A 26344-nucleotide genomic window follows, 5' to 3' on the forward strand; every position below is an offset into this window, starting at 1 on the left:
GCCACCATAAGGTACATCATACCCTGTCAGGAGTACAACCCTCATTCATACACCACATGAGAACGCAACGCCACACAACTGCATCCTGAGCTCTGCGTTGAGCGCTTGCATCGGGCTTTCCGTGTAAATCTCTGAAATACGTGATTCAGACGGAACCCCCAGCGGAAGATTCCCTATAATGAGGCAGATGGAGGCACTGTGGACGCCATAGGACCTGTGATCTGGTGGTGTCCATCCTTTTAGGATTGCATAAAAGTGCCGTCGGCAACAGTTTTGTGCACTTCTGCAAAGGACGACAAATGTTGAACAGAGACCAGACGGAGTCCAGAGTAACTGCTGCCTCATTATAGTGAATGGATCCCTCGGAGGTTTCATCTGAATCACTTCACTCAGAGATTTCGATGGAAACCCCAAAGTAAGTGGTTAGCATAGAGCGCTGAAAAAATGTGATCCCAAACGTTATTGAAAATGTTCCCAATAAAAGCTTCAATTCAATCCACAAAAAAAAAGCAAGTCCACACTCAGATCTCTCATCTGTTAATGGAACTATAGGGGGCTTCCACGTTACTGGTAGCACAAAGGCTCTGGAAAAGCAAATTGACTCCTCACCCGCCAAAAGAAATTCAGCAAATTCTCCGCTCCCAAATCCAAATGCATCCTTCCCTATTGAGCCACACAATGTACCTAATCCACCTATAGCGTCCGCATGTTTGGCATTTCTGATGCGATGAGAGCCCCCTCTAACTTACGGGTACATGCCTTCAGAAGCACGGGCTGGGCTTAATGTACTGGTGACTCCAATATACTGGTCACTCTACAACGACAGTTTGCAATTGTTACTCTGCAACTCTGTGAGATTCAGCTATAGGCCAGGATCACACCACCGTGTGTGATGTGAGAAACTCACACGAGTCTCTCACATCAACACCCGGCGCTGCCGCCAGCAGTCGGACCGGAGCGTGCGGCTGCATAGAAATACATGCAGCCGCAGCTCTGGTCCTGAGTGCCGGCGGCAGCGCCAGGTGTTGATGTGACAGATTTGTGCGAGTTTCTCGCATCACACACAGAGTGTGATCCCGGCCATAAACTGGGTCTCACAGGCACAGTCAGTGAGACACCGACAGTCTCATGCACTACAGTACACCACACCAGTACAGCAGTGTAGGAGACCAGTGATCAAAATAAATATTTTGCATGTCCCTCAGTGGGACTAAATAAAGCATATAAAAAGTAAAAAAACAAAAACAAAAAACACAAATCAAGAAAAGCTGTTTTACCACTCAACGCAGCATTTGTAAAAAAAAACAAGCCCTAATACTTCTCATTTGACAAAAAATAAAATTACATCTCTGAGACAGACAATGATAAAACAAATTCATTTGTTTTTAGCGTGTAAAAATAGTGAAGCCTACAAAACAGCTATATAAATCTGGTATTGCTGTAATTGCACTGACACAAAGGACAAATTCGTCTTATCATTTTTACTGCACGGTGAATGGTACAAAAAATAAGAAAAGAAACCAGTAAATGAATTACAGGTTTTTGTTCGTTCTGTGTCTGAAAAATATGAACAGAAAGTAATCCAAAAATATGACATACCCCACAATGGTACGAAAAAATATTCATCTCGTCTCGCCAAATAAACCATGATACAGCTCTGTTGGCCAAATAATAAAAAAGTTGCAGCTCTCAGAATATAGCGATGAAAAAAAACTACTTTTTATAAAGAAACATTTTTACTGTGTATAAATCATGTATTGCTGTAATAATACTGACCAAAAGAATAAATCCGCCTTATCACTTATACCACACTGTGAACTTCCAAAAATATAAATAAGAACTATTCCTGTACTGCTGTCTATTTGTTCATTCTACCTCCTAAAATCAGAACAAGTCTCTGTTCATATTTATCCTGCGCTCTCCGCTGAGCCCTTACGTCAAGGTTTCCGTGTAATTTCACCAAAACCATGATTCAGACAAAACCTCGGATGGAATCACTCATGAGATCGATGGATTCACTTTGGACTGGTCTCTGTTCCGGCGGTGTCCCATCATTTTAGGCATCTTTTTAGCACACAAGTGTGGGCAACCCGAAATCTGTGCACGCCTAAAAAGGTGGATGCCACCGTAGCAGATGCCAAACGCTCTCCAAAGTGTCTACATCTGCTTCATTATGGTGGATGTTTCTGTTGGGGGTTTCATCTGAATCACATTTTTGTGAGATTTATATGGAAACCCAGATGTACCATATTTTTCGGATTATTAGACACACCTTTTTTCCCCAAAATTTGAGGGGGAAATGGGGGTGCGTCTTATAATTCGAATTTACCGGCCGCGGGGGAGCAGGGTCGCAGAGGAGGCGAGTGGCACATTTCTGCAGGCTGGCATGAGTGGGTGTTCAGTGGGGTCTCCACCAACATTTTGTGAAAGCTCTGGACCCCACATTTCCATGGTTTACATTGCGGTGGACTCCAGGAAATTGGCTGCCTGGGGCAGCGCATGTGTAAGGTTCAGCCAGGACCGTAGTCGTGGCCGAGGACTCTGGGGCAACCGAGTCCTGGCCTCCTCTCACATAGATATGACAGTTTTCTGTCAGCATAACTGTCGCTTTCTCTAGCTTCCCCTCAGGGCTTTTTTGTTATGCGCTGCACAGTCTCCTCAGGCTATGTGGAACAAACAGAGTCACAGTCCTATTCAATACTAGAACAATCAACTTTCCTGTTTCCTTTACACAGCGCATACATATTCACTCCAGCATCAGCATCAGGGTTGGCAATGGACATTTTCTTCTTTGTCCTGTCTTTACCTCTCTCCCACTAAGCTCGCTTCCGGGACGGACCATGCTCTCCGTTTTTTCAGCATCAACTCTGCTTAATCTAAATCTGGGAGGGGACCCTCTTAACCATTTAGTTTCCGTCTCAAGAATATCCACAGATGAAATAAGTCGCCACATTCTGAGTGACCTGTCCGTACTGCTTAGTCGTCTTCTGGCAACTGCAGACCCACTAATTCTGCACTGTAAGCACTTCTCCTGGTGTTACTCCCCGATGAGATACTGGCCCGAATTCTGTATGACTGGGCTCTTGACTTTAACGTTACGTAACCAACAGCCCCGTCAGGGCGCTCCCGCCCAACTGATTCAAATTGCAGATGCTCCCTAGCTTAACAGCTGTTAGCCCCTCCTACTTTAACTATTTACAAGCTGAGCATCTCTAACCCCATCTAGTGGGCAAACTAGGGTACTACACTTTCCCTATCTATATACACTCACTGGCCACTTTATTAGGTACACCTGTCCAACTGTGTGTTAAGACTTAATTTCTAATCAGCCAATCACATGGCGGCAACTCAGTGCATTTAGGCATGTAGACATGGTCAAGACAATCTCCTGCAGTTCAAACCGAGCATCAGTATGGGGAAGAAAGGTGATTTGAGTGCCTTTGAACGTGGCATGATTGTTGGTGCCAGAAGGGCTGGTCTGAGAATTTCAGAAACTGCTGATCTACTGGGATTTTCACGCACAACCATCTCTAGGGTTTACAGAGAATGGTCCGAAAAAGAAAAAAAATCCAGTGAGCGGCAGTTCTGTGGCCGGAAATGCCTTGTTGATGCCAGAGGTCAGAGGAGAATGGGCAGACTGGTTCGAGCTGATAGAAAGGCAACAGTGACTCAAATTGCCACCCGTTACAACCAAGGTAGGCAGAAGAGCATCTCTGAACGCACAGTGCGTCGAACTTTGAGGCAGATGGGCTACAGCAGCAGAAGACCACACTGGGTACCACTCCTCTCAGCTAAGAACAGGAAACTGAGGCTACAATTTGCACAAGCTCATCGAAATTGGACAGTAGAAGATTGGAAAAACGTTGCCTGGTCTGATGAGTCTCGATTTCTGCTGCGACATTCGGATGGTAGGGTCAGAATTTGGCGTAAACAACATGAAAGCATGGATCCATCCTGCCTTGTATCAACGGTTCAGGCTGGTGGTGGTGGTGTCATGGTGTGGGGAATTTTTTCTAGGCACTCTTTGGGCCCCTTGGTACCAATTGAGCATCGTTGCAACGCCACAGCCTACCTGAGTATTGTTGCTGACCATGTCCATCCCTTTATGACCACAATGTACCCAACATCTGATGGCTACTTTCAGCAGGATAATGCGCCATGTCATAAAGCTCGAATCATCTCAGATTGGTTTCTTGAACATGACAATGAGTTCACTGTACTCAAATGGCCTCCTCAGTCACCAGATCTCAATCCAATAGAGCATCTTTGGGATGTGGTGGAACGGGAGATTCGCATCAGGGATGTGCAGCCGACAAATCTGCGCCAACTGTGTGATGCCATCATGTCAATATGGTCCAAAATCTCTGAGGAATGCTTCCAGCACCTTGTTGAATCTCTGCCACGAAGAATTGAGGCAGTTCTGAAGGCAAAAGGGGGTCCAACCCGTTACTAGCATGGTGTACCTAATAAAGTGGCCAGTGAGTGTAAGTGTCCAATGTTAAATACATATAATATATACACACACACACATATACACACACACGTGTATATCTGTACACTTATGGACACTCCTTTGTGTCCCTTACAGATGCACAGATGGAGATCTTGGCACTAAAATCTTGGGAGATGAAATCTCAGTGCCAAGATCTCCATCTGTGCATGCGCCGCCCTCGGCTGCCGTTTTCCCAGAGTCTATCAGAGGCTTTCCAAACATGACATAACACCTGCAGACCATTCCATCAAACACTGTGTTTCAAAACGTTACTCTTTCCTTTATGAGCCCTGACGTGCCCCCAAACTGCAGTTTTCCCCCACATTATGGTGTCTCTGCATACTCAATTGCGCAACAAATTTTGGGGTCCATTGTATCCTGTTACCCTTGTGAAAATAAAATAGTTGGAACTAAAATTACATTTTTACATTAGATTTTTGTATTTTCACGGCTCTACAGTGCCTTGAGAAAGTATTCGGCTCCCTGGAAGTTTTCAACCTTTTCCCACATAAAAGATACCAAATGTAAATTTTAGGTGAAGAATCAACAACAAGTGGGACACAATTGTGAAGTTGAACGAAATGTATTGGTTATTATAAATATTTGTGGAAAGTCAAAAACTGAAAAGTGGGGCGTGCAGTATTATTTGGCCCCTTTAACTTAATACTATGTTGTGACACCTTTTGCTGCGATTACAGCTGCAAGTCGCTTGGTATGTCTCTATCAGTTTGTACATCGAGAGACTGAAATTCTTGTCCATTCTTCCTTGGCAAACCGCTCGAGCTCAGTGAGGTTTGATGGAGATTGTTTCTGAACAGCAGTTTTCAGCTCTTTCCACAGATTCTCGATTGGATTCAGGTCTGGACTTTGACTTGGCCACGTGGGAGTGTTCCCTCTCCCAACACACCCAGACTGTCTCTCATATCCAGGTATTTAACCAGAACCATGTGATGATCACATGATCGTGACATCACCACAGGTCCTGCTAGTACACCTGCCGGTGTCGGCTCTGCAAGAAGGAATACAGTGAGCACCCTTCCCACGCTATGGGTGCTCACATAAAACCAACCCATTGTAACTTTGATTAACCCTGTCAGCAGTTAGCGTGCTGGAGGCAAAAATCATTTGGTTCTACATCACTGACTGTAGCATATGCAGTGACACTAATCTCCTTTCATACACTGTGCCAGTGACCCTGTCATAGTAAATATATATAGCTAAAGGAAATAATCAAGAAATTTAACTTTTTCACCATTTCTTCACAATTGGAATTTTTTTCCCATTTTACAGTATATACAGTACTATAATGAAACAATACTACTGCTTGTCCTGTGAAATAACAAGCCCCTCATACTCCTTGAGGGGAAAAAAGCGCAAAAACAAAAAAAGTATTGATCCTTAAAGGGTTAAAGTACGGATTAATTACCCCTTTCTGCCATTGGACGCAATAGTGCGTCCAATGGCAGATCCCCCGCTTTGATGAGTGCTCCGGCGGTGAGCCTGCATCAAAGCCGGGACATGTCAGCTGTTTCAACAGCTGACGTGCCCGCAATAGGCGCGGGTAGAATCGCGATCCACCCACGCCTATTAACTAGTTAAATTACGCTGTCAAACGCTGACTGTGGAATTTAACTGGCGCTTCCGGCTGCCGGACCGGAAATGAGCGCATCGCTGACCCCCGTCACGTGACCGGCATTAGCGATGCGTTGCCATTACAACCTGAAGTCTTATAGAGACTCTCTATGGTTGTTGATGAGTCATTGCTATGAGCGCCACCTGCTAGTGCCACAAAGGTAGTTTACCTGTAGTGCTGCAAAGTGACAGGTAAACTCAGGTGACCTGTCAGCGGTGAGGTGATACAATGCGGAGGATTATCTCCGTCATTGTATCACCGCATCAGCTAATGCGACAGCTCTCCGTGGGAGATTGTTGTGGGACAATTGTATTAATTGGATTACGTCAGACACAGGGAGTATATTGTTGGTTTTTTTATTTTACATTTTTTTACAGGAGATTGAGGGCTTCGGGGATTAGATGTAGATGGTGAGTATGAACTCTGTTTTTTTTTTTTTTTTTTTACATTCAACACATTAGCCGGATGATGGGACTACTACTGTCCTATCATTGGCTAATGTGTCAGTCAATCACTGTCACTGTAGCAGGCATAGCCCGATGGGACTTGTAGTCCCATTGGACGATGCCTAAACGCACAGACCCCCGCATGCCGCCCCACATGCCCCTGCACAGATCCCTGCACAGCTCTACAGACCCCTGCACAGCCCCACCACACCACACCATACAGGCACACAGTGTTGGCGCATGCGCAGTTTAAAAAAAAAAAGGGAATCCGTCGCTGATTCTGTCATTTTGTCTGACAACGCCGGATCCGTCGCCCATAGGCTTCCATTCGTCGCTGTCCGATTTTTTTTTTTTTTTGACATAGACAAAAAGCGTTCTTATGTCCGTCGTCTCTGGCCGCCGGACAAAGAATTTCCAACGGATGAAACGTGCGGCCATCCGTCGCCAATACAAATCAATGAGAAAAAAAATGGATCCAGCATCAGTCGCCGGATCCGTTTTTTTCAAAATTTGATATTGTGACTGATGGCAAAAAACTGATATGTGAAAGGGGCCTAAGTGACACATCGTTGGATTCAGCTTCTCTTTGCCTAGATCAGGCTGCTTTCATATGAGGTAGCAAAAACCTGCTGACAGATTCCCTTTAATACCAATTTAGAGTCAATCGCTTTTTATTCCTTTTTTAGGTTGGTGAGGTAACCAAAAGACTGTAATTCTGGCATCTTGATTATTTTTCTGTTTGTTTTTGGGTTTTTTTAAGTGGTGACCAGGACCACCATTGTGCAAACTATCCCCTCACCACACTGTAACGCCTTGTTCTATGTTTTTAGGTTCTTCTAATTTGTACCCCCCCCCCCCAACCACAAAGTTTGTCCTCGTCACACTCACTGCTAATTACACTGATCAGTGTGTTATCCTATTATTAGGTTCTTCAGCTGCTGTTAGTTGTATCTATTCGTGGCATTGCAGGACCTCAGGTATCCATGGTTATGACCACTAGCACCTAGCTGACTAACTACATCAGTGGTTTTAACCATTGATACAGGTGCGTCTCACAAAATTAGAATATCATCAAAAAGTTAATTTCTTTCAGTTCTTCCATACAAAAAGTGAAAGTCATATATTATATAGAGTCATTACAGAGTGATCTATTTCAAGTGTTTATTTCTGTTAATGTTGATGATTATGGCTTACAGCCAATGAAAACCCAAAAGTCATTATCTCAGTAAATTAGAGTACTTTATAACACCAGCTTGAGAAAATGATTTTAATATCCAAAATGTTGGCCTACTGAAATGCATGTTCAGTAAATGCACTCAATACTTGGTCGAGGCTCAATTTGCATCAAGTACTGCATCAATATGGCGTGTCATGGAGACGATCACCAGTGGCACTGCTGAGGTGTTATGGAAGCCCAGGTTGCTTTGATAGGAGCCTTCAACTCCTCTGCATTGTTGGGTCTGGTGTCTCTCATCTTCCTCTTGACAATACACCATAGATTCTCTATGGGGTTAAGGTGAGGCAAGTTTGCTGGCCAGTCAAGCACAGTGATACTGTTGTTTTTAGACCAGGTATTGGTACTTTTGGCAGTGTGGACAGGAGCCAAGTCCTGCTGGAGAATGAAATTTCCATCTCCAATAAGCTTGTCAGCAGAGGGAAGCATGAAGTGCTCTAAAAATTTCCTGGTTGACGACTGCGCTGACTTTGGTCTTGATAAAACACAGCGGACCTATACCAGCAGATGACATGGCTCCATAAAACTATCACTGATTGTGGAAACTTCACACTAGACCTCAAGCAGCTTGGATTGTGGCCTCTCCACTCTCCCTCCAGACTCTGGGACCTTGATTTCCAGATGAAATGCAACATTTACTTTCATTTGAAAACAACACCTTGGACCACTGAGCAACGGTGTCTTATTTTCGGGGAAACAGGGTAGTCAGATATGTGCTAATATTATTTTTATTACACCTACTACATATTGGGATAGTTAAGGAATTTAGAAGTTGTGTGAAGTACTTAAATGTTACTGTCAATCTCTGACAGCAGCATTTAAAGGGAGCCTGGCACCTGTTTTCTCTGCTATAAGATGCGGCCGCCACCTTTCAGGGCTTATCTACAGCATACTGTAATGCTGTAGATAAGCCCCCAGTCCGACCTGCAAGATAAGAAAAATGTTTCATTATACTCACCCATGGGGCAGTCTGGTGTGGTCCGATCCGATGGGTGTCACAGGTCCGGGTCCAGCACCTCCCATTGACTTGCGACGCTGCCCTCATGCTTGCTTCATGGCTCCCCGGCATTGCGCTCCTGCGCAGGAGTACTTCTCTGCCCTGTTGAGGGCAGAGCAGATTCCTGCAGTGCGCAGGCATCGGGAAAGGTCAGAGAGGCCCAGCACCTGCGCACTGCAGGACTTTGCTCTGCCCTCAACAGTAATGCTGTAGATAAGCCCTGAAAGGCAATGGCCGTATCTTATAGCGGCCAAAACAGGTGACAGGTTCCCTTTAAGTGGTGCTAATTACCCTCAGCTCAAAACAGACTCGGGTTTCCAAGGCTTCCATCACTGCAAAATTTGTACTCTTATGAAACCCAGCCTTTAGCTAGAAGATCATGATTTTTACCATTTTAGTACAATAATGAAATGTATAATACAAGCAAGCTTCAAGGTACAAGTCCGCTACGGGATTCAAAACATAAGTGAAAAGTAATAAAAAATGAAAAAATAATGATCATAAAATTTAATCATCTCCCCTTTTACAGATCAATTTTATTTATTTTTTTTAAATAAGTATATTTTATAATGTCATATCCCTAAAAGTCCAATCTTTTTAAAAATATTCAACCCATACAGTAAAGGGCATAAAGAAAATGAAAGGTCAGAATTGCTATTTTTCTGTCATCTCCATCTAACATTGCAAAAAAGTGATCAAAATGTCATATATACCCAGAAATGGTACCAATGAAAGAAAAGCTCGCCACACAGATTAAGGGGAAAAATGTAAAAAATTACTGGTCTCTGTAAATAGCGACACAAGCCAGTCATGTGTGTTTCTTTTTTCTATTGCATGCTATATTTAAAAAGTACAGCTCCCTCAAAAAACAAGTACAATACATATTTGACTATGCAACGGGGCTGTAGAACTCGGTAAGCCAAACCTCCGACTCTGACTCCTCAGTTTCTCTGACTTCCGACTCTGATCCAGACTCCACTGCACTGGTCACTACAGAGCATGTATATAAACTGGAGCACAGATGCATCTCAACTAAAAGCCGAGATCCTTAGGTCAGGAACACAACAGACATTTATAGGACATTTGATAACTTTCACAAATTCTTATGAAATCATTTACAGCACATCCTATACTGTACTACTGTACCAATTTATTATATATTTTAGTTGCTCCATTTTATATGGACACCGACTCAGTCTCCACAGCCCTGCTATGAAGATTCGTAATTGCACATGACATTGGTGCTCTGACACCATATGATGCAAGTGTATACTCTGTATTTCCAAGAAGTCGATGCTGGCGTCACCTGGCTGAAGCGATCAGTTGAAGGGAAATGACGTTTTACTCAAACTGTGACTTGACCAACATACTGTATTATCCTGATGACTGGGAACTTTATAACTATAGCAAAGCCAATACACATTTAGTTTAGCTACCAACATCATTGTAGTTATCAAGTAAATGTCTGAAGGAGCCTTAGATTAGCAGTCACTATTCTGATGATAGGTTCCCTTAACATATTGAGTTGTTGTAAAGAATTGCAATATTAGACATTAATACTAGAGTAAAATGTCAGTGTTGGCATTCTCAGAAGTTCATTTTAACATGGTAGATGCTTAAATGTCTAGATGTGTTCATTACTTGACCTCAACTAGGACATTGTCCATGATCCATAACAATTTTACGGATTCTCTTTCAGGTCAAATGGAGGATTCCTCGCGAGGACAGTTGGCGGCACAAGCCCCAGATAGCAATTTTAGGGTAAGGTGCTACAGTATTTGTGTGCCTAATGGATACTACAATGAATAGGAGACAATCGTTATAAGAGTCTCAAGGAAGACATTGAGCCATGCCTCTTTCCCAGGGATAGACGGGCAAGATTGATATGATCTTATCTGTGTGTTTGATTTTGGAATGAAATGACTCTTTTGAACCTGCTGCAGTCTACAAAGCCAAGCTGTTGAATGACAAAACAAGAAGTTGCCAATTGTGTTGGCTCCAGTGGCTTGTGTTTAAGTTGAAATTCGAAAGTTGCCTGTTTATTGAAGAGTTATAGGTGCTACATATAGAGCCTTCCTTTTCCTGGTGGAGATGATGGTTGTTAAAGCAGTTGTACACTCTTAGGACAACCCCTTTTTGATCTGAATGTTTGGCACAGATAAAATAAAACGCACTTATTCACACCTCTCATTCTGGAGCCGTTGCAGTGGTGCTGGCACGTGATCCCTGTGCTCAGTCAGCACTGGCGTCTCTGTCCCCGGCATAAGACAAATCAAACATCAAGAGGCAGTTAAAAAACAGCCCTGGATCCCAGTTGATGTTTAATACGTCCGAAGGTGGGGATAGTGATACCAGGACTGACTGGGTGCAATGCTCACGTGTTATATCACCTGCACGAGAGTGTCGGGAACGCGAGTGCCAACACAGCTGGAATGGCACAGGAGGTGAGTAGAAGTGTTTTTATTTTATTAGCGCTAAACATACAGATCAAGAAGTGGTTGCCCTGGTAGTGGACAACTGCTTTAATAATAATAATAATAATAATCTTATATAGCGCCAACATATTCCGCAGCGCTTTACAGTTTAACAGTTCCAAACATAAATCATAAGTAACAACGTTAACAATACAATAATTAAAGCAAAATAAGATGACCCTGCTCGTGAGAGCTTACAATCTACAATGACGTGGGGGAGATACAGAGTACAGGTGTGTATTTACAATGTTTTTTTTTTACAATGATGGTCCAGCCATCTTGAGGGAGTGAGGGATGGATGGAGATAGTGAATGGGCTACACATGCATACTTACAGATTAGAATGACTGTGATTAGTGAACTTGATAGGCCGCTCTGAATAAATGTGTTTTGCGGGAGCGCATGAAAGTATGCAAATTGTGGATAGTCCTAATTTCTTGGGTTAGAGCATTCCAGAGGATTGGCGCAGCACGAGAGAAGTCTTGGAGTCGTGAGTGGGAGGTACGGATTAGTGCAGAGGTAAGTTGAAAGTCTTTTGCAGAGCGCAGCGGTCGGTTAGGCCGATAGACAGAAATGAGGGAGGAGATGTAGGGGGGTGCTGCACTGTGGAGAGCTTTGTGGGTGAGAACAAGTACTTTGAATTGGATCCTATAATGAATGGGCAGCGAATGTAAGGACTGGCGAAGAGTGGGCGTGTCCGAGTACTGATTAGCCAGATGGACGATCCTGGCCGCTGCATTAGGTATGGAATGGAGATGGGATAGTCGAGTAACGGGGAGGCCAATTAATAGAGCGTTGCAGTAATCCAGGCGGGAGTGGATCAATGCTACAGTGAGGGTTTTTGTTGTTTCCATGGTGAGAAAAGGGCAGATTCTAGAGATGTTCTTTAGGTGTAAGCGGCAAGAGATTGTATATGGGATATGAAGTAGAGATTGGTGTCAAACATAACACCCAGACAGTGCGCCTGCTGCTGGGGTGTTATTATGGTGCCACCCACGGAGAGGGAAATGTCAGATTTAGGGCGGATAGTAGACGGCGGGAGCAGAAGAAGCTCCGTTTTGGAGAGGTTGAGTTTCAGATAGAGAGCGGACATGATGTTGGAGACTGCGGACAGACAGTCACTGGCGTTCTGTAGTACAGCGGAGGTAACGTCGGGGAATCACGTATATAGTTGTGTGTCATCAGCATAAAGATGGTACTGAAAGCCAAATCTGCTGATGGTCTGTCCAATTGGGGCCATGTAGAACAGCTTTAACAGCTACCAGCAGACCTATGGAAGTCTGTTCTTAAAAAAGGATTGGTACCATAGCGTCACTTACACTTATGAAAAATGCAGAGCGCTAACTTTTATGGCTGGCCACTGTGCAGCTCTGTACCAACAAGCGATCTCTCCCTCAATGAATAGATGGTTCCTGAATAGGGTTGTTCCACTTGATATGAATGGCTCAATCAGGAGATTTTTTTTATCTTAGGACACTTGTATTTGTTTTTTTATTTGAATTTAATATTTACACTATATAGCCAAGAAAGCCTATATGGTTACATATGCAAATAAAAAACAACACTGGCACGGAAACTAATTTCAGTATGTTAACATAGTGTTTTGTGAAAGTATTCACCCCCCTCCGCCTTGGCTTTTTACCTATTTTGTCACATTGCAACCTGTGTTTAAATATTTTTGTAATTAGATTTGTGTGTGATGCATCAGCACTACTAATGAGCGAGCGTGCTCGGATAAGGTGTTATCCGAGCACGCTCATGTCCTAATCAAGTATATTTGGCATGCTAAAAAAAAAAGTTAGTCACTGCGGCTTCATGTCTTGCAGCTGTTTGACATGCACGGATTGCCTGTTTGTTAGGCAGGCCCTGCATGTGTTGCGGCTGTTAAACAGCCGTGAGACATGCAGCCGCAGTGACTCAAGCATTTTTTTTCGAGCACACCTTATCTGAGCACGCTCGCTCTGCACTAAATAGTCTAAATTAGTGAAGTGAGAAAAATATATGCATAAATTAAATTTATTATATCAAATAACTAAAAATTAGTATGTGCATATGTATTTTGCTATGAAGCCTCTTAAAAAATCCGTTTCAAGCAATTAGCTTCATAAGTCACATGCTTAGTGTAAGAAAGTCCACCTGTGTGTGATCTAAGTGTCACATGTCTGTCAGTATATACACACATTTTCTGAAAGGCCACAGAGACTGCAACACCATTAAGCAAGAGGCACCGCTAACCAAACACAACCATGAAGACCAAGGAGAGCTCCAAAAAAGTCAGGGACTAAGTTGTTAAGAAGTGCAAGTCAGGGCTTGATTATATAAAAAAAAAAAAATCCCATTCTCTGTGGATCACCCAAAGCATCTTCAAATCCATTATCATCAAATGGAAAGAACATGGTACCACAACAAACCTGCCAAGAGAGTGTCGCCCACCAAAACACTGGGCAAAAAGGGTATTAATCAGAGAGGCAGCATACACTCCCTGACAGAAGTTATGTCGCTTATCCATGTTATGTAAATAAAAGCTTCTAACCTGACGTTAAATTCATCCATTGGTTGTATAAATTTTTCTTTTCAAAGCTGAAACTCTTCGAAATGTGGCTTAGGTTAAGAAAATAAATTGGCATCAATGCAGAAATATTGATCATTTAATGGACACAGAATGGTCAGATTTTGGCAAGACAAACGTTTTGTCGCCTGGTCATATAATGCACCCAAATCCTAGTTTACATCCTCACCTGTGTTAAGTAAAATGATCGGTTAATTAGTGGGTGTGTTTAAAAAGAAACCCAGCACCCCAGACCTTCACTTGACTTGCAACTTGAGCTCTGACAACATGCCAAAAATCCACCCTGCGACCAAAACCTGGATATCAAGAGGCTGAAGACCAGATCCACTGCAGAGGTGGCTGGCACATTTAATGTGTCTCAGCGTCAAGTACAAAGAATTAAAAAAAAGATTTGAAGAGACTGGAGATGTGTTTAACAAGCCCAGGTCCGGCAGACCCCGCAAGACAACTGCTCAGGAAGAACGTTTGTTGGTTAGAAAATCCAAAGCAGGCCCCTCTTCCACTGCAGCAGAGCTCCAAAAGGCCTGGTCACCTCAAGTCCCTGTGTCAACTAGAACAGTTTGTAGGATTCTGTCTTGAAATGGCCTCCATGGTCGAATCAGTGCCCAGAAGCCAGCACTAAACAAAAGGCAAATAAAAAACTGTGTGGCATTTGCAAAGTCCTACAGCCTGCTAAACAGATGGATGCTGGAAAAGTGGCAGAAGGTGGATTTCTCTGATGAATCTTCAGTAGAATTACACCACAGCTGCCACAAATTCTGCAGGAGACCTACTGGAGCCTGTATGGATCCAAAATACACCCAGAAAACACTTAAATTTGGTGGTGGAAAGATCATGGTCTGGGGTTACATTCAGTATGGGGGTGTGCGAAACATTTGCAAGGTGGAAGGCAATATCATTAGCCTAAAATATCAAGAAGTATTAGCTACCTCTTATATTCCAAATCATAAAAGGGGTCAAATTCTGCAGAAGGATGGTGCTCCATCTCATACATCCATCTCTACAACAAAGTTCCTCCAGGCAAAAAAAATCAAGGTGCTCAATGACTGGCCAGCCCAGTCACCAGACATGAACATCATTGAGCATGTTTGGTGTAGGATGACAGAGGAAGCTTCGAAGACAAAACCAAAGAATTTAGATGAACTCTGGGAGGCATGTAAGACTGCATTCTTTGCTATTCCTGATGACTTAATTAATAAATTGTATGCATCATTGTTGAACCGCATAGATGCAGTCCTTCAAGCTCATGGAAGTCACAAAAATATTAAATGTCTCTAATAACACCACAACTTCATTCACCAATGTTATGCAACATATATTTGTATTTTAAGTTATTTGTTTGAGGCTATGTGCCCACGTAGCGTTTTAAAACGCACAGTGAAAACCGGACTCCTTCCCAGAAATCGCGCTGTTTTTTCCTCGCGATTTCACCACGATTTTACCGCGATTCTGTTTGCGATTTTGCCTCGATTTTCTCAAGCACTTTCCAAGCGATTTGAAGCAGCGCTTGGAAAGTGATTGACAGGTTGGTCACACTCGTCAAAACATAGTGTTTGACAAGTGTGACCAGCTTTTTACTATTGAGGCCGCCTATGTGGCATCAATAGTAAAAGATAGAATGTTAAAAATGATAAAAAAATAAAAATCGGGGTATATTTACCTTCCGACGTCCCGCGCTGCCATCCCGGGCCTCAGCGTCACAAAATTTTGTCTTGCTAAAAATCTGACCATTCTGTGTCCATTAAATGATCAATATTTCTGCATTGACGGCAATTTAGTTTCTTAACCTAAACCACGTTTCGGAGGGTTTCGGCTTTCAAAAGAATAATTTCTACAACCAATGGATGAATTTAACGTCAGGTTATAAGCTTTTATTTACATAACATGGATAGGCGACATAACTTCTGTCAGGGAGTGTAGAGAGCAAAGGTAATCCTGAATGATCTGCAGAGTTCTCAAGCTGAGACTGGAGTATCTGTCCATATGACCACAATAAGCTGCACGCTTCATATAGATAGCCTTTATGAAAGAATGGGCAGAAAAAAAGCCTTTACTTACACAAACAAATTGTAAGGCTTGTTTTGAGTTTGCCAAAAGACATGGGAGACTCTCCAAATGTATGGAGGAAGGTGCTGTGGTCAGATAAGACCAAAATTGAACTTTTTGGCCACCAAGGTAAATGCCATGTCTGGCACAAAAGCAACACCGCTCATCACCCCAAGCCACTGCACACCCAATAAAAGTTGTTTTTTTTTTTAAATCCATTATTATTTCAGTTCCACGTTAGGCTGTGAATAGCAAATTCTGGCAAGTGTAGAGCAAAGCGAAATGCTCATATGGAGCTTTTTATTTCCCGTTTTCAATTAATGGACGACCTCTAAGTGGTTAAAAATAAACCAACAAGGCTGATATATCATGTTGCATTCATTAGAAGTCGGGCTACGTTTGGGTCAAAAAGTTGTCTTTCATGCTTTGCACCACATTTGTATTTTTATACACATTATTCGTAATGTTCTGTGAGAATGTGGCTGATCAGAAAGTGGGTGGGCAGACAGTAGTGGCCAAAATTGTGAACAATTACAACAATTTGGCATAATTTAGTTGATCAAAACATTCCACGAAATATGTGGTATAGACTTGGACTAGACAGTCTATACAAATAAAAAGCTGAAGGGAGTCACGATAATAAATTCTGTGCATTTTTGTCAGGATCCTGTCAGCGCCGGCGTGCAGCCTCCGCTGAGCAGGGACTCACCCGCACTGTAGGGGGGGCCCGGGGTCAGGTACAGCCGGAAAGTACAGATACACGGGACCTGTGGACGCTGAAGTTTAGCAAGCAGTCACAGGACCTACAGTCATGTGACTGCCAGGGGGCGGGGCTTAGTGTCCTGCTTTCAGAGATGGCAGGACACTAAACAGAAATACTCAGTCAGGCAAAACGGAGGTCATACACAGAGATATCAGTAAAGTACCAGGGATGAGACAGAACGGATAGTCAGGGCCAAGCAGAAGTCAAAACCAAACAGACATAGAAGGTACCAAGCAGAATCCAAAGCAATATCCAGAGAACAGACCGTGTGTCGCACAAAGAGAATCAAGCAACCAGAACACAGCACAAACACACTCAGGGGTGACCACACAATGCCAAGGGCGAAAGTATAACTGACGGGGATGGGAGCGTCCTGAGGCTATAAGAAGCCTCTCCTAGAACCAGGGAGAGGCCACAATCATAGCCCCAGGTGTGCAGGTAAGCCTGCACTGGGATCACAACCTTTAACCCCAGAAATGCCAGTCATAAACACTGGTTCCAGACATTAACCCCAAGTGTGCAAGTCAAACCCGCACTGAGATCATGACCGTACCCCCCTCTCAACGGGGGGGGGCTCTGGATCCCCAGGCTTGCCCGGGTACTTAGGATGGAAAGCCCGCACCAGGCGATCAGCATGCATCAACCGGGCAGGTACCCAGGACCTGCCTTCCAGTCCATACCCCTTCCAATGAACCAGGTACTGTACCGACCGCCGTGCCAACCTGGAATCTACGATATGACCAACCTCGTACTCCACCTGCCCCTCTACCAAAACAGGAGGAGCAGCGGACTCGAAGTCTCCCAAGACTGCTTCAAAAGGTTTCAGTAGAGATTTGTGGAGACGTTAGGGATCTTGAAAGAGGGTGGAAGGCACAGCCTATACGCCACTGGATTGATTTTTTCCACAATCTTGTATGGGCCAATGAATTTGGGCTCCAACTTGGCTGAAGGAACCTTCAACTTAATGTTTCGCATGGAGAGCCAAACCTTGTCTCCAACCTGAAACGTGGGCCCTGGTGTTTGTTTCCTGTCCGCGAAAAACTTATACCTGCCCTGAGACCTAGATATACTCCGCTGAACTTCTGCCCACGTATTCTGTAATCGCTGAACAGAGCCCTCAGCCCCGGGACACCCCGAATCCAGACGAGAAAACTCACCAAAATGAGGACTGAACCCGTAATTGTTCAAAAAAGAAGTCCTACCCGCTTGATTGACTCACCCGACAAAGGCAAATTCAGCCAACGGCAGTGCATCGCACCAGTCATTCTGTCTAGCAGAGGTTAGACACATGAGGATCTGTTCCAGGGACTGGTTAGTGCGCTCCGTCTGACCATTGCTCTCAGGATGGTATGCAGACGAAAAGGACAGAGACATCCCTAATTTTTTGCAGAAAGCACGCCAAAACTTAGGCTAATTTCACACTTGCTTTTTTTTGCAGCGCGTTTTTCCCGCAAAAAAACGCATTGAAAAAACGCATACAAACGCATACAAATGCTGTGTTTTTTTTCAAGCATTTTTATGAGCATGCATGAAAAAAACGCAGCGTTTTTATGCGTTTGTATGCGTTTTTAGTGCGTTTTTACCGTGTTTGCGTTTTTTCCAACATTAGGTGGCCCCTCACACTAACCCAAACCATGACTTTACTAACCCTTAACCAAACCATACTAACCCTAACCCTGACCCTAACCCTTAACCAAACCATACTAACCCTAACCCTAAACCCTAGCTAACCCTAACCCTAGCCCTAAACCCCCTTAACTAACCCTAACTCTAACCCAAACCCCTAAATTCCATTGTCCAACTAATGGTAAAAAAAAAAAACGCATGCGCAAAAAAACGCATACATAAGCATGCCAATGCGCACATATGCGCACCCATAGACTTATAATGGGTGTCTTGCTGTAAAAAAACGCATTGCGTGCGCATGCGTTTTTTTTGAGGCAAGTCGGACGCCCAAAAAATGCAACAGGATGCATTTTGTGCGCCCGAGCGCATACCGCAAAAAAACGCATGCGCGGAAAAACGCATACAAACGCATGTGTATGCGCACATAAGCGCATCCCATGCAAAGTATAGGAAAAAAAACGCATGCGTTTTTTAGCGCTAAAATACCGCGAAAAAAAACGCAAGTGTGAAACCAGCCTTAGCCACAAACTGCACACCACGATCAGACACCACATTCAGGGGTACCCCATGCAACCGGATCACATGCTGCACAAACAACCTGGACAACGTCTCAGCTGACGGTAGTGCAGACAGGGGTACAAAATGAGCCTGCTTAGAAAACCTGTCCACCACTACCCATACCACTGTATTACCCTTAGATGGAGGGAGATTGGTAACAAAATTCATGGATAAGTGAGTCCATGGTCTTTCGGGCACTGCCAAGGGCATCAGCTCCCCTGCCGGCCAGCTATGAGAGCTTTTAGAACGAGCGCAGACCCCACAACCAGCAATGAAAATTTTTATGTCCGAACCAAGGGTAGGCCAACAAAAGATTCTAGCCACCGCCAGACGCGTGGCTGAAATACCAGGGTGAGCACTCAGCTTGGATTCATGGAACTCCTGCAATAGTTTCAGGCGAAGTTGCTCTGGGACAAACAACTTCCCCTCCAGCTTGGCCGCCGGGGCCCGCGACTGGGCCCCCTGAATCTCCCGTTCCAATTCAGACGAGTCCTCTGCTATCACAACCCCAGGGTGAAGAATGGAGGATGGTGGCTCAGGGGGCGACCCCAGCTGAAAACTGCGCGATAAGGCGTCAGCCTTGACATTCTTAGACCCTGGACGAAATGTAATCGTAAACTGAAAACGGGAAAAAAAAAAGTGACCAACGGGCCTGTCTGGGCGTTAGTCTTTTAGCAGACTCAATGTATGACAAATTTTTGTGATCCGTGATCACCGTAACCGGGTGACTGGCCCCCTCCAAAAAGTGCCTCCATTCTTCAAACGCCAATTTGACCGCAAGAAGCTCTATTGCCTACGTCGTAATTTCTTTCCGCAGCAGAGAACTTCTTGGAAAAGAGAGCACATGGCCTAAGGTTGGTTAGAGTGGCAGGCCCTTGGGACAACACCGCCCCCACCCCCACCTCAGAGGCGTCCACTTCCACGACGAATGGTTTGGACGGATCTGGCTGTACTAACACAGGAGCAGGCATAAAGCTTCTTTTCAGGGTCGCAAAGGCCTCTTTTGCGAGCGAGGACCAGTTTCTCACATCCGCACCTTTACAAGTAAGATCTGAGAGTGGTTTGACCACCTGTGAAAACCCCCGAATAAATTTGCGGTAATAATTGGCGAACGAACACCAAGAAACGCTGAAGACCCTTAAGGTCTCGGGGTTGCACCCAATCCGCAATGGCCTGCACCTTCTTGGGGTCCATGCGAAAACCCTCACAGGACACAATTAATCCCAAAAATGACAATTCTTGAACAAAATTCACACATTTCTCCAATTTGGCATACAGATGATTTTCCCTCAGTCTTTGGAGAACGGTTCGTTCATGATTCAGATGAGATTGACTGTCGGGAGAGTATATCAGAATATCGTCTAAGTAAATAACAACAAAACGACCAATGAGATCTGAGAATACCACGTTGATGAAATTCTGAAATATGGCTGGGGCATTGGTAAGACCAAACGGCATGACTAAATTTTCAAACACTCCCTCGGTCGTGAGGAACGCGGTTTTCGATTCATCCCCCTCCCGGACCCTTATCAAATTATATGCCCCCCCGAAGATCCAGTTTGGAGAACCATTTTGCCCCTGATAGTTGGTTACACAAATCGGGAATCAACGGAAGGGGGTACGTATTTCGTACAGTAATCTTGTTGAGCTCACGAAAATCGAGGCAGGGACGTAAATCACCATGTTTTTTCTTTACAAAAAAAACCCTGCCGCCACAGGTGAGACTGAGGGACGTATGTGTCCTTTGCGAAGACTCTCAGCAATGTAATCTTTCATGACCAAGCGCTCAGGGCCAGATAAATTAAACAGACAGGCTTTAGGCAATTTAGCCCCCGGGACTAACTTGATAGCGCAGTCAAAGGGTCTATGTGGCGGCAACGTCTCTGCCTCGCTTTCAGAGAACACATCTTCGAATTCTTTCAGGTACTCCGGAATACCTTCCAGCTCGACAGATGACACAGATACAGATTTAACAGGTTCAACCAATAGTGCAGACTTATCACATAACATCGAATCATTAAACCTCCACTGAACAATCTCCCCCGTTTTCCAGTTAATGACTGGGTTATGGCGTTGTAACCAGGGCATGCCCACAGGGCTGTGGAGTCGGAGTCGGTGCTCATTTTGGTGGAGTCGGAGTTGGAGTCGGTATAAAATGGACCGACTCCGACTCCTAAAATATATAATAAATTGGGTACAGTAATTCAATGCAGGATGTGCTGAATATTTTTTCATAGGAGTTTGGGAAAGTTATGAAATGTCCTATAAATGGCTGTTCTATTCCTGATCTAAGGCTACATTCACACACAGCGTTTTTCCTGTGTTTTTTGAGGATACGTTTTTCAGCTGCAAAAGTTGATCATCTTTTTAAAAAACTGCATCACCTGAAAGGTTTTTGAGCTCATAGATAATGTTACTCAATAGCAAAAGCAGATTAGAAATCTGCTCTATCTATCCATATCTGTCTATCCATATCGTATCTGTACCAAAAAGAATGAAAACTGGGTAGTACACCAATATATATTCTGTTCTATCTAAATATCTTGATTATTGGATCATAAAAATGATTAAATGTCTGAGGTTCACATTGTACTACAATAAATTTTTCACTTAAATATAAGCAATATGAGTGGGAGTCGGAGTCGTGGAGTCGGAGTTGGAGTCGGAGTCGGTGTAAGGGAAATTGAGGAGTCGGAGTCAGAGTCGCAGGTTTGGTTTACCGACTCCACAGCCCTGCATGCCCAACACCAATCCTGCTGGTAGATTGTCCAGAACCAAACAACTTAATTTTTCCACATGGGTAGTGCCCACTTTGAGCGAAAACAAGTCAGACATAAAGAGAATTCCCTCTTTAGTGAGGGGGGAGGAGTCAATGGCCACCACTTTGATCGGAACCTTAAGTCTAACTGTCCCTATCTTACAGTGTGTGACCAATTGGGAGTCAATGAGATTGATGGATGATCTGCAGTCCACGAAAGCTGTAGAGGGAAAACAACAATTGTCCACTAACAGTTCCACATGAAGCAACACCTTAGAAAACGAGGAAAAGGGTACCTGAGGGTCTGAGTAGTCTCCCCGCTGACTACCCAGACCTAGTCGTTTCCCGTCGACCGGGTTGAGGATGGACAATCAGGACACTCCCTTTTCCAATGTCCCGTTTTACCACAGTAGAAGCATAACTGCTTTTCTCTCCTGCACTGTCTCTCCTTTTCCTTCAGGGAGAGAGCCCCTACGTCCATGGGCACAGAAACAGTCTCTTTTCCACTAGGGAACAATGGAGTCTCCGCCTGCATCAACCCCCTGGCCCGCAGCCTGCAGTCCATCCGGACGGCCTGGGTCATGGCGTCCTCGAGTGAGTTAGGTGGGGGATGTAATGCCAAGGCATCCTGTAACCGCTCGGACAAGCCTCTGCGAAAGAGTCCTCGGAGTGCGGCATCGTTCCAAGAGACCTCTGTGGCCCAGCGGCGGAATTCTGTACAAAACCATTCAGCCGAGTGTTTCCCCTGACACACTCATCACCATGTCCTCTGCCAATCGCACTCGGTCCGGCTCATCATATATGTGCCCGAGGGCCTCAAAAAACGCATTCACAGACACTCTCTCAGGGGCAGTGGGAGGAAGGGAGAAAGCCCAAGCTTGTGGGGACCCTCTTAACAGAGACATAATGACCCCAACCTTCTGACTTTCGTCCCCAGAGGAACGTGGCCTCAAACTAAAGAAAAGTTTGCACCCCTCCATTAAGACCCTGAACTCCTTTTTAGTTCCCAGAAAAGAAATCAGGCAGTTTTAACAGGTGGTTCTGGGGACACCAAAACAACATCACTCGCCCCAGCCCCCAGAGACCCAGCAGCTAAAGCCCCCCGCACTGTCTCAGAAACCTGCTGCTGAGAACGAGCCAGAGCTTGCTGCTCCAGAGATAAACCCTGAAACATCTGACTCAGATTTTTCATTTGCTCAGCAAGAGATTGTATGGGATCCATTTTTCTCAGTAGAGAAAAACTTAACGATCAGTTATAATGTCAGGATCCGGTTAGCGCCGGCGTGCAGCCTCCGCTGAGCAGGGACTCACCTGCACTGTAGGGGGGGCCCGGGGTCAGGTACAGCCGGAATGTACAGATACGCTGAAGTTTAGCAAGCAGTCACAGGACCTACGGTCTTGTGACTGCAAGGGGGCGGGGCTTAGCGTCCTGCTTTCAGAGATGGCAGGACACTATACAGAAATACTCAGACTCAGGCAAAATGGAGGTCATACACAGAGATATCCGTAAAGTACCAGGGATGAGACAGAACTGATAGTCAGGGCCAAGCAGAAGTCAAAACCAAACAGACATAGAAGGTACCAAGCAGAATCCAAAGCAATACCCAGAGAACAGACCAAGTCGTACACAGAGAATCAAGCAACCAGAACACAGCACAAACACACTCAGGGGTCACCACACAATGCCAAGGGCGAAAGTATAGCTGACGGGGATGGGAGCGTCCTGAGGCTATAAGAAGCCTCTCCCAGAACCAGGGAGAGGCCACAATCATAGCCCCAGGTGTGCAGGTAAGCCTGCACTGGGATCACAACCTTTAACCCCAGAAATACCAGTCATCAACACTGGTTCCAGACATTAACCCCACGTGTGCGAGTCAAACCCGCACTGAGATGACGACAATTTTAAATGAGTTGTCTCCTTCCATAAAATCCCAGGCCTAATTTTGTTCTTAAAAAAAACAATAACCACTACCGTCCACTGGTTTACCATTGAGTTTCCGCTGCTGCTAACTCTGTCTGTTATTGTCTGCATCGCTGATGTCCCGTCCACAGCCAGCAGCCAATCAGAGAGCTCAGTGGCTCTGAGGAGGGTGTTCCGTCTACACTGGCAGAGTGGCTGAGGCCACCGATTGGCTGCAGCACTGTTGATGTGGCTGCAGCATTGTTGATGTGACGGCAGCACTACAGTTAATAGCTGACGCTGTGAGCAGTGGCAAAGGCAGTGTCGGACCTGAGGAGGATGAAATGGACATGATAATTATAGCTCTGTTTTGACTTTGTTATATTGCTCTGTTTCAGGAGCCTGGTTACAATTACAGTAGCAAATCACCGATGGGTGAAAATTTGGGAAATTCGTATGCTTCAAATGTGCGAATAAAGGAGGAGCCAATGGATGAAGATTATGATCGGGCACTGGCACCCCCCACCAGCTTTGTAGACAAAGTCAAAGATGAACCCGACAACTCTGAGGTATAGCAGTCCTTAAATGATCACCTTTTTCCTCTAAAATAACGTAGTATATGTGCTTACCACCTTTTTGGAATATTCTCACACTTTTTCCAAATAGTTCTTACAGTTTACTAACAGTACATGGTAGCATTAATCAACAACTGCAAATTCATTTCTTACTGTTATAGGAATATTCCCAGCAACCAAAAACGTCTGATGGGGAGCTTAAAATCAGTGCAGTGTTTTCAGTCAGTGGCAGTCCATTAGGTAAGCAGATTTTTTATGTAATTTAAAGGGATTTGTCATCCCAAACTGACAGGATAAACTAAGGGGACATAACCACTAAGCAAATTGCACCATTACAGGACATTTGTTACTCTGGAATTGCAAACTAAACAACAACAAAAAGTCAATTTCCCAATTGAAATCATATTAGCAGTATACGTTTCATTGCTATAATTAGTTTGAAAACGCTTTATATTCCATATGAAGAATGAGGGGTCCACGTTGCATTTTTGGCGTGGCCAAGTGCTTTATGCACTGTTGCTCCCCCTATCTGTGCATACTGAGCAGCTCCCCGACTGACATTGCTCACTTGGCAAGAGGGAGTGCTGCCTAAACTCACTATGAAGGAGTCAACAGTGCACACACAGTTCGGGGGCTGGCCCACCTTACACCATTGCCTCCTGACACTGGCCTCTGCTTGCTACACCCAGTAGTGTAACCAGCGGCTTCTGCGTGGAGTGGAGATCAGTTTCTTGCTCCTCCTGGCATGCACCTAACACGGGAGCAGCACAAAACTGAGCTCTCGTCATTATTTTCCATGTCAGTAAAATTGCAGCTATACCAAACATGTATAGGTTGTTTTATTTTTGCCACTTAAAAAAAAAAAAAAAAAAAGTGGAAATATGTAAGAGAAAAAAAAGGTTGTTGTGATGCTATTTTCCGAAACCCATAACTGTTTCATTTTTCCTTCAATGGAGCTGTGTGAGGACTTGTCTTTTCCTGGTGAGTCAGGCTTCTATTGATACAGTTTTGGAGGTGATACAATGTTTTTATAGCTTCTTCTAGCATTCTTTTTCAATATTGTGGCAACAAAAAGAAACATGCAAATCTAGCATTTTTTTTTGTCTCTACAGTGTTTACAGATTTGGTTAGTCGATATTAGATTTCAATAGAGCTGACTTCTATGTACATATGTTTACTTGTACTATTTATTTTAAAAGGGAATATATCACCAGGTTTTTGATACCCTTTGTGAGAGAAGCATGATGTATGGGAAGAGACCTTGATTCCACACACCAGTTACATACTGGGCTGCTTGCTGTAGTTTTATCTGCTACAGATCTACCAGTTCTCTGAATACTGAGCTCTGTAGAATCACAATCTCCTATGAACGCAAGCCACTGGCTAGTCTTCATAGTGGTATTGTAATGTAGGCACTGGGGTTTTACCAGACCCTCAGCTGCAATAGCAACCCATCAGCACTGCCGGTCTCCCTGGTTCTCATGCATTAAATGCCAGTATTAGTTAGTGATTGACAGTGGCATTTAAGAGGTTTATTTAAGCCGTTAGAAACAAATTCAAGATGTTTGGCAGCAGCGATGCAAGCTTTGTTCCTTTTTTTAAATCAAATATCTTTTATTGAAAAAGTCCTATTACAGACTTTTCATCTTTTAAATAGCATGAATGAAAAATATAATACCATACTATAAAACATAGACAAACTATCACAACTTCAGTTCCCTTAAACCACCCTAAACCCAAATCCCAACATTCCTGAGAAGACCATTTTCATTGTCAGAGCAGTTCTAGAATAACGGAGTATAAAGTTAGTCGATGTGCGGAGAAGGAAAAAAAGAGGACTAACAATCAAGGGATAGCATCGTAAATATTGTGTCTTTAATTGGAAGATTTATGAGAAGAACTGGAATTTCCAACCAGGGACTCCACATCTTTTCAAATTTGCAAATCAAGTTACGTTTGATGGATTCCTCTTTCCAACCAAGCTCCGTTCCTGTTCCTTAGTTGCTTCAAAGAAGGGGACATGGATGTTATAGATCTACCATCTATATAAAAAAAATCCTCCTTTTGGATTAGATTATAAAGTATGGACAAAAATGTGAGCAAAACCACTAAATAAAATAATTCAGAAAATTATTCACCTCAACCAGCGCAAATTTGTTCCAGGTTGGTCTACATCCGAAAATATAAGGAGAGCGCAGTTAATTGCACAGTAGGGTTGAAAAGGACAATGAGATTGGGCCTTGTCACCTCTGGATACTGATAAGGCATTTGTTT

The 26344-nt window shown here is 44.1% G+C and overlaps 1 protein-coding gene across 1 annotated transcript in view; it reads left to right on the forward strand.

Annotated features, from left to right (window-relative positions):
* The window catches only part of ZMYM4 (zinc finger MYM-type containing 4), a 160955-nt gene that overhangs the window by 67272 nt on the left and 67339 nt on the right, over positions 1-26344 (forward strand). The window contains 3 exon segments of the mRNA XM_073563082.1: positions 10502-10563; positions 23894-24064; positions 24232-24310. Coding sequence (XP_073419183.1) covers positions 10502-10563; positions 23894-24064; positions 24232-24310 — 312 coding nt within the window.

Source organism: Dendrobates tinctorius, unplaced genomic scaffold (assembly GCF_039654945.1).
Source record: "Dendrobates tinctorius isolate UK_male_01 unplaced genomic scaffold, ASM3965494v1 ptg000015l, whole genome shotgun sequence".
NCBI lineage: Eukaryota > Metazoa > Chordata > Amphibia > Anura > Dendrobatidae > Dendrobates > Dendrobates tinctorius.